Source organism: Nicotiana sylvestris, chromosome 5 (genome assembly GCF_000393655.2).
Source record: "Nicotiana sylvestris chromosome 5, ASM39365v2, whole genome shotgun sequence".
NCBI classification, from domain to species: Eukaryota; Viridiplantae; Streptophyta; class Magnoliopsida; order Solanales; family Solanaceae; genus Nicotiana; species Nicotiana sylvestris.
The window spans coordinates 150,652,795-150,665,213 of record NC_091061.1 but is presented as its reverse complement, the minus strand read 5'-3'; the positions used below and the strand labels follow the sequence as shown (position 1 = coordinate 150,665,213).

The window sequence follows — 12,419 nt, the reverse complement described above, 5'->3', positions numbered from 1 at the left end:
TCTTTTGAAGATTTCTTTTCTTGTGGGAAAATTGTGGATTCCAATCCCTTTCACTCTTTTCTCTCAAACCAAACAAAATTTAATTTGAAAGAGAATGCAATCTTTTGATTACAGTCAGCAAATGCTTAACCTTTTCTACAATTGCGGCACTTTGTCCCTTTCTTATACACTTGTTTATTGGTATCCTAAGTTGATTAACTTTTAGCCTATACTTACTTTATTGTCTAGAAATAAAAATAAATAAATGAACTCATCTGGCTCTGAATTTCTGGGTGAGTTTTGACCCCATTTGCTCCTATTACTAGGCAAAAAGACAGAATTGTTTAAAGCATAAGAATTTGATTTAACTTGGGAGGTTTTTATTCATATGTGTCATTCAAAAAGATTTCGGGAACTCCTCTAATTGCTATTTAACAAATAATAGAGACACTGTCAAAATCTTGAGTTTATTTACCTTATGTTAATATGATGTCTATAGCATTATATATAAGAATCTCAAAACACCGCTAAGGACACCGAGGGTGTGATGGGATGTGTGCAGGGCGGAGGTAGAGCACATGGGCGGATTCAGTTGAACATAGTACTTTTAGTTCAAATCCCGCATTTGTATTAACAAACTTAATTTTATATATATATATATAATCAGAATCTATTTACTAATATATGATATCGTTATCCTTAATAATTTTCAAGCCATAAAATTCAAATCTTGGCAAGCCTGGAAATGTAGTTCTTGGTAGGAGTAAAAGGAATAAATATACTGTTTGAAAACCTATCCTTTTTACATGTAAATAGTGAAGTTTATGTAATAAGACACAAAAAGTCAAGCTTAGTTCTTATTTTGACACACTAGACTGAGTCTACATTGTAGCATGATAAATTTAACTTCAAAGGGTAATCGAGGCAGATTTGTCCTAAAGCACTTAGATTCAACCCGACTTATAGCATCTTTGGCCCAAGCTTTTTTTGGCTAAAATTGCTTCTCCTTTTTTTGTCAAAAGTACTTTTGGCCAAAAATTGAGTTGTTTGGCCAAGCTTTTGAAAGAAAAAAAAGTACTTTTGAGGAGAAGCAGAAACAGTTTTGGAGAAGCAGAAAAAAGTAGTTTCTCTCCAACAAGACTTTTTTGAGAAGCATTTTTGAGAAAAATACACTTAGAAACAGTTTTTTAAAGTTTGGTCAAACACTAATTGCTGCTCAGAAGTGCTTTTCAAACCAATTAGCCAAACACAAACTGCTCCTCACCAAAAGTACTTTTGAGAAAAGCACTTTTGAAAAAAAAACATTTCTCAAAATAACCTGATTTTTACGGTTTGGCCAAACGGGCTATTATTTTCCTTGCAAATAAAAGATGTACTGTACTTATTTTAGAAAAATAAGTGCAATTTCGTGTAGGAGTGGTTAGTGCAAGTACAAACTGTTAGTTGCATTTACAACCATCCTTTTGTTCTTTCGCAAAGTAGCAATGTCTAGCTGTTACTAAAGCTATTGAAATTAATTGCCAACTTGTTAGTTTATTTTATTTGACTCGCATCAAATTTTAATTGTGTTTTGAAGCTTGTCACCAAGTATGTACATAATCGATCTAAATTAATTTAGTGTTCAACTGTTGTTAATTGATTGGTTGATCAAAATAATCTATAAAAATGATTTAGTGGGGAAAGAGGTATCAAATCAAGAACTAAGAAACACTATCTAAGTATCTAGTCTAAGAGTTGAAAACAATTGAAGTTTCTTCTTTTTTCAATTCTATAACTTTTTTCTCAACAAAATTGCTTATGATTTACAAAAACCTCCAAAGAACCCCCCCAAAGTTATCAACAACAAAAAAATTACCCCCACAATCAAAATGGCATGATGTGAGTAGTCTTCGTATCATAGCTAGTAGAAAGACAAGACGCCGCTTTCAAATTCACCCTAAACACTTTAAGTAAATCGGCGGCCATTTGTCTCACCGCCGGCGGACAATTACTTTGCAACAACAACAATATCTTCGCCATGCCGTTGCTCTTCGCCACCGATTCCTGTGCTTTATGATCCCGAAACAAACAACACAAGCTCCACAAAATCGTTACCGCATGTTCCGTTGCTTCGTTCGATACTTTCAATACTTTCTTCACTATTGCTTGTACGCAATCTCCGTCATTACACAGTTCTACTCTCCCTTCTTTACACGTAGATATTAATTCTAACAATCTCAACACTTTATCGGTTAATCCGGTTCCCAGCTCCGCCGTGGACAGTGCTTTTCCGATCGTTTTTACCGCTCCGGCTTTTACGAGCTTCACGCGGTTTCTCCGTAGCATTGCGAGAGAAATTAAACATGAAATGGAACTTTCCATTAACTCGGGATTCCAATTGGAATTAATCGTTGAGAAACTCACGAGAACTGAGTATAAATCAGAGTTTTCGGATAAGGATGATTTAGCTTCGGAATCCGTTGAGGTGATGAACTCTAAAGCTTTCGTCATCTCAATTCTCAACTTTGAGCTTCCGTTTTTGAGAGAATTTATTATTGTCGGATATACATCGCTTGCTTTGGCGATTTTTGACGCGGAAGAGCTTCGTTCAAGCAGCATTTTCCAGAGAGGCACGATTTTCTCAACTACTTTAAGGTTTTTAGGGTTGTGAACGAGAAATGAAGTGAGAATCGCGAGGAAATCACTCTCCACAGCAATAGAAGCTACAAATCGGAGATTCTCCGGCGATTCTTCGGAGAAAGCTAAGAGTTTCGATAATCGGTCCGAGTTCGCCTCCAACTCGGTGTGAATTCGAAAGTCGCTAACGAACTGTTTGATTAGCTCGAGAACCTGATCGCGGCTGATTGAGTTAACTCGGTTTGACTCGGCGGCAGAGATCTGAGTTCTGACCGAGTCGGACCAGATCCGGATGAGTCGTTGGAGAGTGTGGTTAGGTACAAGGTCCTTAGTTTGTAACACTTGCATGGTGGCCGGACAAGTATTGTTGCCGCTGTCAAGCCACCGTTGGATGCTACTCCGGTCGTAGGTAACGCCGGTGCATAAACTCACCGGCGATTTCATCACGTCGAGAGAAATCGGACACCGGAAGAAACTCGGCACCGTTATGTACAAATCGTCCTTACGCATTTTTTTGCCTTTGAACTCTGTGTGTTTTAGAGAGAGAAAATTGGAAATGCGCAATTTCTGTTAGTTGTGGGTCAAGTTTTTAGAGAGAGAAAGAAATAGAGAAGAATGGGAAGTGGGGGAATGGGGGAAAGAAGGGGTTTATGAAGAAGCAGAAGAAAAAAGAGTCAAAGGAATGGTGACGTCATTTGTTGGAAATTCCTCTGCTTTTTATATACTCTTTTGCTCTTTTTTAATTACTCTTGCACTTTTATTTTTTTAGTTTTGGAGTGTGGCAAACACCGTACAAAAGACTATTTAAGTTATTCTTAATAACTTAAGGTAATAAAATTTTAATTGCATTATTATTGTTTAATAGAATTATATATCGTTCAATTTTATTTGATATTATTTTTTTATTAGTTTGTTCTATAAAGAATAATAAAGATAGTTCGGTGCACTGAACTTCCTCTATGCGCGGAGTCTGGGGAAGAACCAAACTACAATGATCTATATACGTAGTCTTACCCTGTATTTCTACAAGAAGATGTTTTCATGGCTCGAACTTGTGACCTTCTGTCACGACCCGGATTTTTCACCATCGGGAGTCGTGATGGCGCCTACTAATATGAACTAGGCAAGTCAATCCTTTAATCTAATTACTTCTTTATCCACTTGTTTCTTTTTAACAAAATATAAGGCGATAACGTGTAAACAGCGAAAATTTAAATTAAGCGGAAGAAAACAATTAAATATCTGAAATATGTATCTATTACAATTACTTAAGCCTTAATCACCCAAAACCTGGTGTCACAGTACCACATACGGTCTAAGATTTACTACATACAAAGTCTAAATAAAATAAGTGATACACTATTATTGAAACAAAAGATGAAACAGGAAATAAAAGATAGAGGAGACACCCGAGCCTGCGGACGCCTGCAGGTCTACCTTGGATCTTCGCGTAGACTAAAGGTAGCCTCCAAACTACGGTCCAAGAGCTGCTTCGGGATCTGCACATAGTGCAGAGTGTAGTATCAACACAACCGACCCCATATGCTGTAAGTGTCTAGCCTAACCTCGGCGAAGTAGTGACGAGGCTAGGACCAGACTACCAAATAACCCATACAATTCAAATATATACAGCAGAAAAGAAATACAGAAATAAACAGTCAAGTATGGGAGGGAAAAACATGTTGCTGGGAAACATCGAATAATAATAGAAAAGCAACAAATAAATATGAGGATCACCACATTTCAATTGAAAATAAGAAGGGAAAATCATGTTGCGGGATACAACAAGTATCAACAGAAAACCAGCAATTAAATGTAGAGAAACCGTAACTCAGTTATCAGTAAAAATCAAGAAATCAAAGACAAGTGCGTGGCATCACCCTTCGTGCTTTAACACTCTCTCACCAAAATAATACATGGCATCACCCTTCGTGCTTTAACACTCTCTCACCAAAACAATACACGACATCACCCTTCGTGCTTTACACTCTTCCTTACCCAAGCAACAAATCACAAGGCAAATAGGGTAAGAGAATCTATAACATCGAATTAAAATCAAGTAACAACGGAAAATCAGTAAGTAAACGTAAATGACAACATAACTCAATTATCAGCAAGAATCAGGGAAATCAAGGACAAGTGCACGGCATCACCCTTCGTGCTTTTACTCTCATCCTCACCATAAGAATCAACATAAACTGCACGGCATCACCCTTCGTGCTTTTACTCTCACCCTCATCATAAAATCAATATAATAGGCACGGAATGGTACATCGTGTGGCACGACATCACCCTTCGTGCTTTACACTCTTTCTTCACAAATCATATACGGCATCACCCTTCGCGCTTTAACACTCTTCCTCACCCAAACAACAATCACAAACAATAGGGCAAGGGAATAAATGAAATTACGATAAGAATCTCGGCAAGGGAATAATAGTTTAACAATCAAGTCCCGGCATGGGAATAACATCAAAGAAGCATCAACATCCCGGCTAGGGAGATAATCATCAAAAACAACAAATTTCCGGCAAGGGAGATAATATAGAGATTCTCTTCTCTTTTTCACTTTTACTTCACAACTTTGAGCCAATGCTCTAACAGGTTCAATTTCCACTCATACTTTCATATTTTATTGTACAACTCGAGCCAACGCTCCTCAATGTTCAAATGTCACAGTTACTTTCACAAACTTTATCTAACAATAGAAATCATCAACAAAGCATGAATAGTACAATGAAGCCATAATAATCACAATATAAGACTCACGGGCATGCTTGACACCAACGTATAGATACTCGTCACCATGCCTATACGTCATGCTCGACAAATACCACATAGAAAATATGACTTGACTCCTAATTCCTCAAGATAATGTTAGACCAAACACTTAACTAGATGCCACAAACACAATTCACGTCTCAACTATCACTTTACTCCTTGATTCCACCACCAACTCGCTCGTATATAACCACAAGTTACTCAATTACATCAATAAATGCTAAATGAATCAACTCCAATGCATGAAAATGAATTTCCCAAAGTTTTACCCAAAAAGTCAAGCATCGCCCCAGGCCCACATGGTCAAAACCCGAGGTTCGAACCAAAACCCGATTACTCATTCCCCCACGAACCCAAATATATAATTTGTTTTGAAATCGGACCTCAAATCGAGATCCAAATCCTCAATTTTTGAAAAACCTAGGTTCTACCTAAAACACCCAATTTTCCCCATGAAGATTATTGATTTTGAGTTGAAATCATGTTAAAAGATGTTAATGATTGAAGGAATGAGTAAAAATTAACTTATAATCGATTTGGAAGAAGAGTTGTTCTTGAAAAATCGCCCTAAAGAGTTTGTGTTTTGAAAAGATGTGAAAATGCGTTAAAATCCGTCTAAGTATAAAAGTTGCAGGTCGCAGATGTGGGAATTGCGAATAGGGTTTCGCAAATGAACCCCGACCTCTGCTAAGTTGGGAATTGTGAAACAGGGCTCACATTTGCGAACCCTTCAGGAAACTTGCTTTCGCATTTGCGATACATCAGCCTTCCAGCCATCATCGCATTTGCGAGAGGTTGTTCGCAAATGCGAAATCGCATTTGCGAGGATGAAGTCGCATTTGCGACTCAGGCTGCCAGTCCACTTCTTTCACATTTGCGATGGTTTGTCGCATTTGCGAACCAGGCTTCGTATTTGCGAAACCTGCAGACCTGTTACACCAGCTGAGAAATCTGCAATTTTTCTAAGTCCAAAATGCACCCCGTGCCCTATCCAAAACTCACCCGAGCCCTCGGGGCTCCAAACCAAACATGCACAGTACCTTAAAAACATCCTACGGACTTATTCGTGTAATCAAATCACCAAAATAACATCATGAGCATTGAATTAAACCTCAAAATCAATGAAATTTCTCAAAACTTCTTTAAACATCAAATTTTGCATTTAAGGTCCGAATCACGTCAAATGGGTTCCGTTTCTTACCAAACTTTACCGACAACACGTATAAATCATATTGAACTTGTACTGGACACCAGAACCAAAATATGGGCTCGATAATATCAAGTTTCACATAACATTTCACTTTCAAAAACCTTTATATTTTTCAGAAAATAATTTCTTTCAAAAATTCATTTCTTGAGCTTGGGACCTTGGAATTCGATTCCGGACATACGCCCAAGTCCCATATTTTCCTACGGACCCTCCGGGACCATCAAATTACGGGTCCGGATCCGTTTACCCAAAAGTTGACGAAAGTCAAATTAATTCATTTTATATCCAAAACTTATCATTTTTCATAGATTTTCACATATAGGCTTTCCAGCGATGCGCCCGGACTGCGCACGTATATCGAGGTGATGCTATAAGAGATTTTTAAGGCCTCGGAACGCAGAATTTATTTTTAAAACAAATTACGCCAACGTTCTATTCGCAACGTTACTAGTTACGCCAACGTTCTATTCGCAACGTTACTAGTTACGCCAACGTTCTATAAGGAATAAGATATTTTTATATTTTTTTAATGAGAAGTTTTATAGACATGACATATTTAAAATCACATAATTTAAATATCTTATTATTTGTTGTAAATGCTGAATATGAATAAATTTATCCAGGTGGAATGGTCAATGAAAGGAAAGGTTTTTATTCAATTCAAAATGGGGGGAAAAGGTAAACACAATGGGTGTTGCAATGAGGTTCTCTTCTTTAGTGTGCTTCGCTCATCACCATCCAATTTACAACCTCCTTTCACTTTTTTCTTTCTTTACTCCATTTTATTGTTCAAATTTGGATTCCTTTCAATTTTTGTCTTGTATCAAGAATAAAAGAAAAAATAATTATATACTGTATTCATGGTTAAAGTAGGTTTTGGGAGATTAAACTTTTATAATGTACGATATTATATGGGTATTTAAAATTACAGTCTTTCCCACTTGTCCATAATGATTGTACGTGCGCCATTAGTGTTAAAATACAAGTTTAATTAATACTTGCTTATCCAATTTAGATGCTCCCTGTTGCATTATTGTATCCGTTACTCATAGTAGAAATTGATTCTTTTAAGAAAAAATTGAAGAATATTAGAATACCAACATCTTTCTCAAAAAGTACAGTTTAATCAAGTTATAATCTTACTTAATTAGAGTGTCCATGAACAGAGTATTGCTAATAACATAAAAATACAGAGGGTAATAAAAGTTGAGTAAAATTTGTAGCTTGTTTGACCAAGCTTCTAAAATCAGCTTATTTTGATAAGTACTTTTTTTTAAAGTACTTCTGGTGAGAAGAAGTTTGTGTTTAGTTAATTAATTTAAAAAGCACTTCTGAACGGCAATGAGTGTTTGACAAGCTTTTAAAAAGTGTTTCTAAGTATTTTTTTCAGAAGTGTTACATTTTTCTACTTCTCCAAAACTGATTTTGCTTCTATTCAAAATCATTTTTTCTTCTAAATACTTGGCCAATTACTTCAACTTTAAAAAAAAAAATTGGAATAAATTGTTTTTGGCCTCTAAGTGATGGTCCAACCAGCAATTGCTAAGTTAGAGAATTCAATCGGTCCAGAGAGTAAATAGAAGAATTTAACTTCTGTAAACTTATAGTCTAAATTTTTTTTGACTTATTATGTCACCTAAGAAAAATTAATAATCTGTAAATAATACAGATAACTGGCTATAAAATAACACTGACAATTACTGTGTCTCATTTTCAAATATGTTATGATCGATTATCAATATATATAATTAAAAATCCCATGATCATAGTAGAATATATTATACAAAAAATATTTAAAGAATTATCATTGAAGTAGGATGGCGCGAGGAGAGCGTGGGAGGGGACCAGATTCCCGAAGTTACAAGGAGTAGCATTATTAAGGTGGGGTCATGGTCAAACTTATGTGGGGCCTAAAATTGGTAGAGCAGAAAAACTATGATATTTAAGTTAAAAAAAAGGACAACCCCATGTATTAAGGCCCTGCTATGTGCGGAAATTGAAGAAAGGCCGGATCACATATTTGAGTAAGTTACATATTTGATCGATCAAAAATAATTACATCTATTAATCAAATATACAAAAGATACACATCCAACTAGTTAACCTTAAAATAATTGTCGGGTGTATAACATATATATAATTTTTATATAAGATACGTATAATCGTGTATAGTTATTGTATAATTTTGACTGAGAAAAATAAATAATAAATTTGAACAATTATTTCTGTACAGATCCCTATAAAATATGTATATTATATATTAATATATAAAAATATACTCCCTCCGTTTCAATTTAGATGAGGTAGTTTGACTCAGTACGAAGTTTAAAAAGAAAAAAGAAATTTTTTGAAACTTGTAGTCTTAAAAGCTTAAGGGGTAAAACCTTTTTGGGGCCATGAAATTTTTGCAGTTATAAAAGCTTCTCATTAAGGCTAAAATGGCTAAAATGAAGAGTTTAAAGTTGAATTATTTTCAAATTTAAAGACGTGTCATTTATTTTAGAACATACTAAAAAGGAAAGAACCTCATTTAATTTGAAACGGAGGAAATATATTTTACCAGTTATTTTTTTTGTAAGCGACTATACCGTATAATTTTTCTCATGATATTTAGTTGACGACACACGTTGGGTTGGGATTGGATTAGGTTCTCATAGAAATGTAAAAATTGCACGGGACCCCCTATTTGGTCGCCCCCATTTAACCTATACTCATTTTTTTAAAAGTTTTAACTTGTACCCATTTTTTAAACAACTTCAGCCCCCTTCTCCTCCTTCTCTTCTTCTTCTTCTTCTTCTTCTTCTTCTTCTTCTTCTTCTTCTTCTGTTGGTGCTGCTATGAAACTTCAGTTCATGAGATGATTGCTATAAGTATGTTTATCATATTATTTAAAAATAAATTTTAAATAATTATGTAAGTTAGCATGTCATTTATTTTAGAACATACTAAAAAGGAAAGAACCTCATCTAATTTGAAACGGAGGAAATATATTTTACCAGTTATTTTTTTTTGTAAGCGACTATACCGTATCATTTTCTCATGTTATTTAGTTGACGACACACGTTGGGTGGGATTGGATTAGGTTCTCATAGAAATGTAAAAATTGCACGGGGCGCCCTATTTGGTCGCCCCCATTTAACCTATACCAATTTTTTTATAAGTTTTAACTTGTACCCACTTTTAAAACAAATTCAGCCCCCTTTCTCCTTCTTCTTTCTTCTGTTGCTGTTGGTGCTGCTATGAAACTTCAGTTCATGGGATGATTGCTATAAGTATGTTTATCAGATTATTTAAAAATAAATTATAAATAATTATGTAAGTTAGTAGACAATAATTTGTGAATATTTTCACGTAATTCTGTTGTTTTTACGTTTATTGTTTCCAAAATTTATGATTTAGATACTATTGGCAATCTGATTATTTTATAGTAGTAATACGCTATGAAAGAATAAGGTGATTATTTATCTAGTATATCTAGTATGTTAGTGCTGAGTTTTTACAAATGAACTAAATAACTTCAGCATCTTCTGCTGAAGTTTTTGAAAAAGCTTTATGACAAAACTAATGAATCCAGGACAAAAAAAAACTTCAGCTTATATAGTGCTGAAGTTTTTACTTATGAACTAAATAACTTCAGCATCTTCTGCTAAAGTTTTTGAAAAAGCTTATCCAGGACAAAGAAACTTCAGCTATTTTCGTGCTGAAATTTTTACAAATGAACTAAATAACTTCAGCATCTTCTGCTGAAGTTTTTGAAAAAGTTTTATGACAAAACTAATGAATCCAGGACAAAAAAACTTCAGCTATTTTAGTGCTGAAGTTTTTATAAATGAACTAAATAACTTCAGCATCTTATCCAGGATAAAAAAACTTCAGTGTATTGCCTTTGCTACTTCAGACCCGTCTACTAGAATACTGAAGTTTTGCATGATTACCTTTGCTACTTCAGCCCAGTATGCTGAAGTTACGCGAAAAAGTAGGTACGTTTGCAATTTTTTTTAAAGCGGACACAAGTTAAAACGTGACACAAAAAACGAATATATATATATATATATATATATATATGTGCGCGCGCAAATCCCCCCTTACAAATTGTTACGTATGATGAGGAAGAGGAACGTGGGCTTATTGGGCCCCACATACCAGTGGACAACTTATTTTTAGTTTCTACTGGGCCCCGCTCTTTGGGCCCAACTAATTGTTCGCTTGGTCGGTTCATAACACAAAACGCACGGCTGGTCATTTTGCTTTTGGTATAACATAATTGGCCCTTTAGAATTAGACGTATCTTTGTATTGTCACTTTGGTCAAACCTTTCCCCCCCTTTTCCCTCCACTTTGTTTGTCCTTTTTATAATATTTTTTGCCTTTATTAGAAGGAAAAAAAATTCCTCATTTTTTCTTTTTATAACTAATTTTTAAAATTGAAATAAAACCCCTACTCTAATACTCACTATTAAAATGAATCACAAAAGAAAAGGATTGTAATAAGGAGTTAACATATATACACTAATTGTGTAAAAAAAAAAAATAGAGTAGCAATGTAGTTTAATTAGTTAGAGCAAATAATTTGCTTTATTAATTTAGTTACTAATTTCACTTATTATAGATGATTGCATATTACTATTCCCTCCGTTTCAATTTATATGAAACCATTTAACTGGGCATGAAATTTAAGAAAAGAGAGAAGACTTTTAAACTTGTGGTGTAAAATGAGGCGCATATGTTTGTGTGGCTACACATCATTGGAAAAAGTAGATTGTTTCTAAATAAGGAAAGTGGTCATTCTTTTTGGCACAGACTAAAAAAAATAGGTTCATATAAATTAAAAAGGAGGGAGTATTATTTTTTAAATAACCTGATAATATAAAAATATATTTATACTATTAATACATAAATCAAAAATTAAAATATTAATAGAAATGTTACTCTTTCCCCCGCAAATCGATTTGCCTACTTGGTTATTATGGGTTAAATAACAACAAAACTAAAAGGTGCATGGTTAAGTTATGTTCTCAACATAGGGAAAATTTTATTTTGTGTCTATGCGGCAATTTTTTTGTCTCATAATTTTGTGGACCCAAAAATGTAAGATTGGGGTCCACAAATTTGTGAGACAAAAATGAGCTTCATACAACTAGTGTAAGTTGTATGAGACACAAAATAAAACTTCTCGACAGTAACATTTAAAAGTCGGACCAAATTAGAGAAGTACAAGAATATAAAATTTACATTTTAAAATTATTTTTATATATTTTCTGTGAAAGATTATTAAATTCACTATTGAAAAATTCAGAAGGACATTCTATTTATTTCTTGTGATCTCTAAATTGAAGTTATCTTTATACGTCTGTAATAAGTAGTTACGTATACAATTTCGCTCATCTTACTTCATAATTATGTTGTTAAAATGATAAAAAATTTAAAATAATTTGAATCATTATAAAGAGCAATGATGAAAACTTCATTTTGTCTTTTAATTTTACCGGTCATTATCAAATACAGGTTATTTCTATCCGTCTCTTTATTGATTGTGAAGTTTATAGTAGTAGTTTTACTTCGTAAGATACAAATTACATACTTTTGGATTATTGCAAATTTGTTTGGTTGAATCATAGTAGATTATGATGGTTTTCGTGCGGTGGATAATGATGGTTTTGGTTAGTGATGTCCATTTCAATTTTGTCTACACTCATTTCTAATTATAACAATTGGAATAATCCAATTGCTACTATAATTATAGTCCTACAGCTAGCTTTTAAATAAGTTTTTTAAGAATTGTCTACATTGATACAAGTTGTGGTGTATTGGTACTCTGAACCCTTTTTTCTCAA

The 12,419-nt window shown here is 34.1% G+C and overlaps 1 protein-coding gene across 1 annotated transcript; it reads right to left on the bottom strand.

Annotated features, from left to right (window-relative positions):
• Window positions 1–1,713: 1,713 nt before the first annotated feature.
• LOC104222008 (U-box domain-containing protein 27-like) lies at window positions 1,714–3,280 on the bottom strand. The gene has a single exon (XM_009773183.2). It carries the CDS (start codon window positions 3,103–3,105, stop codon window positions 1,843–1,845), a length of 1,263 nt encoding a protein of 420 aa, XP_009771485.1. The 5' UTR covers window positions 3,106–3,280; the 3' UTR covers window positions 1,714–1,842.
• Between the last annotated feature and the right edge of the window lie 9,139 nt (window positions 3,281–12,419).

What these genes read in the sequence shown, in the direction of transcription:
- LOC104222008 (XM_009773183.2), bottom strand. Translation starts at nt 3,105, where the DNA reads ATGCGTAAGGACGATTTGTACATAACGGTGCCGAGTTTCTTCCGGTGT.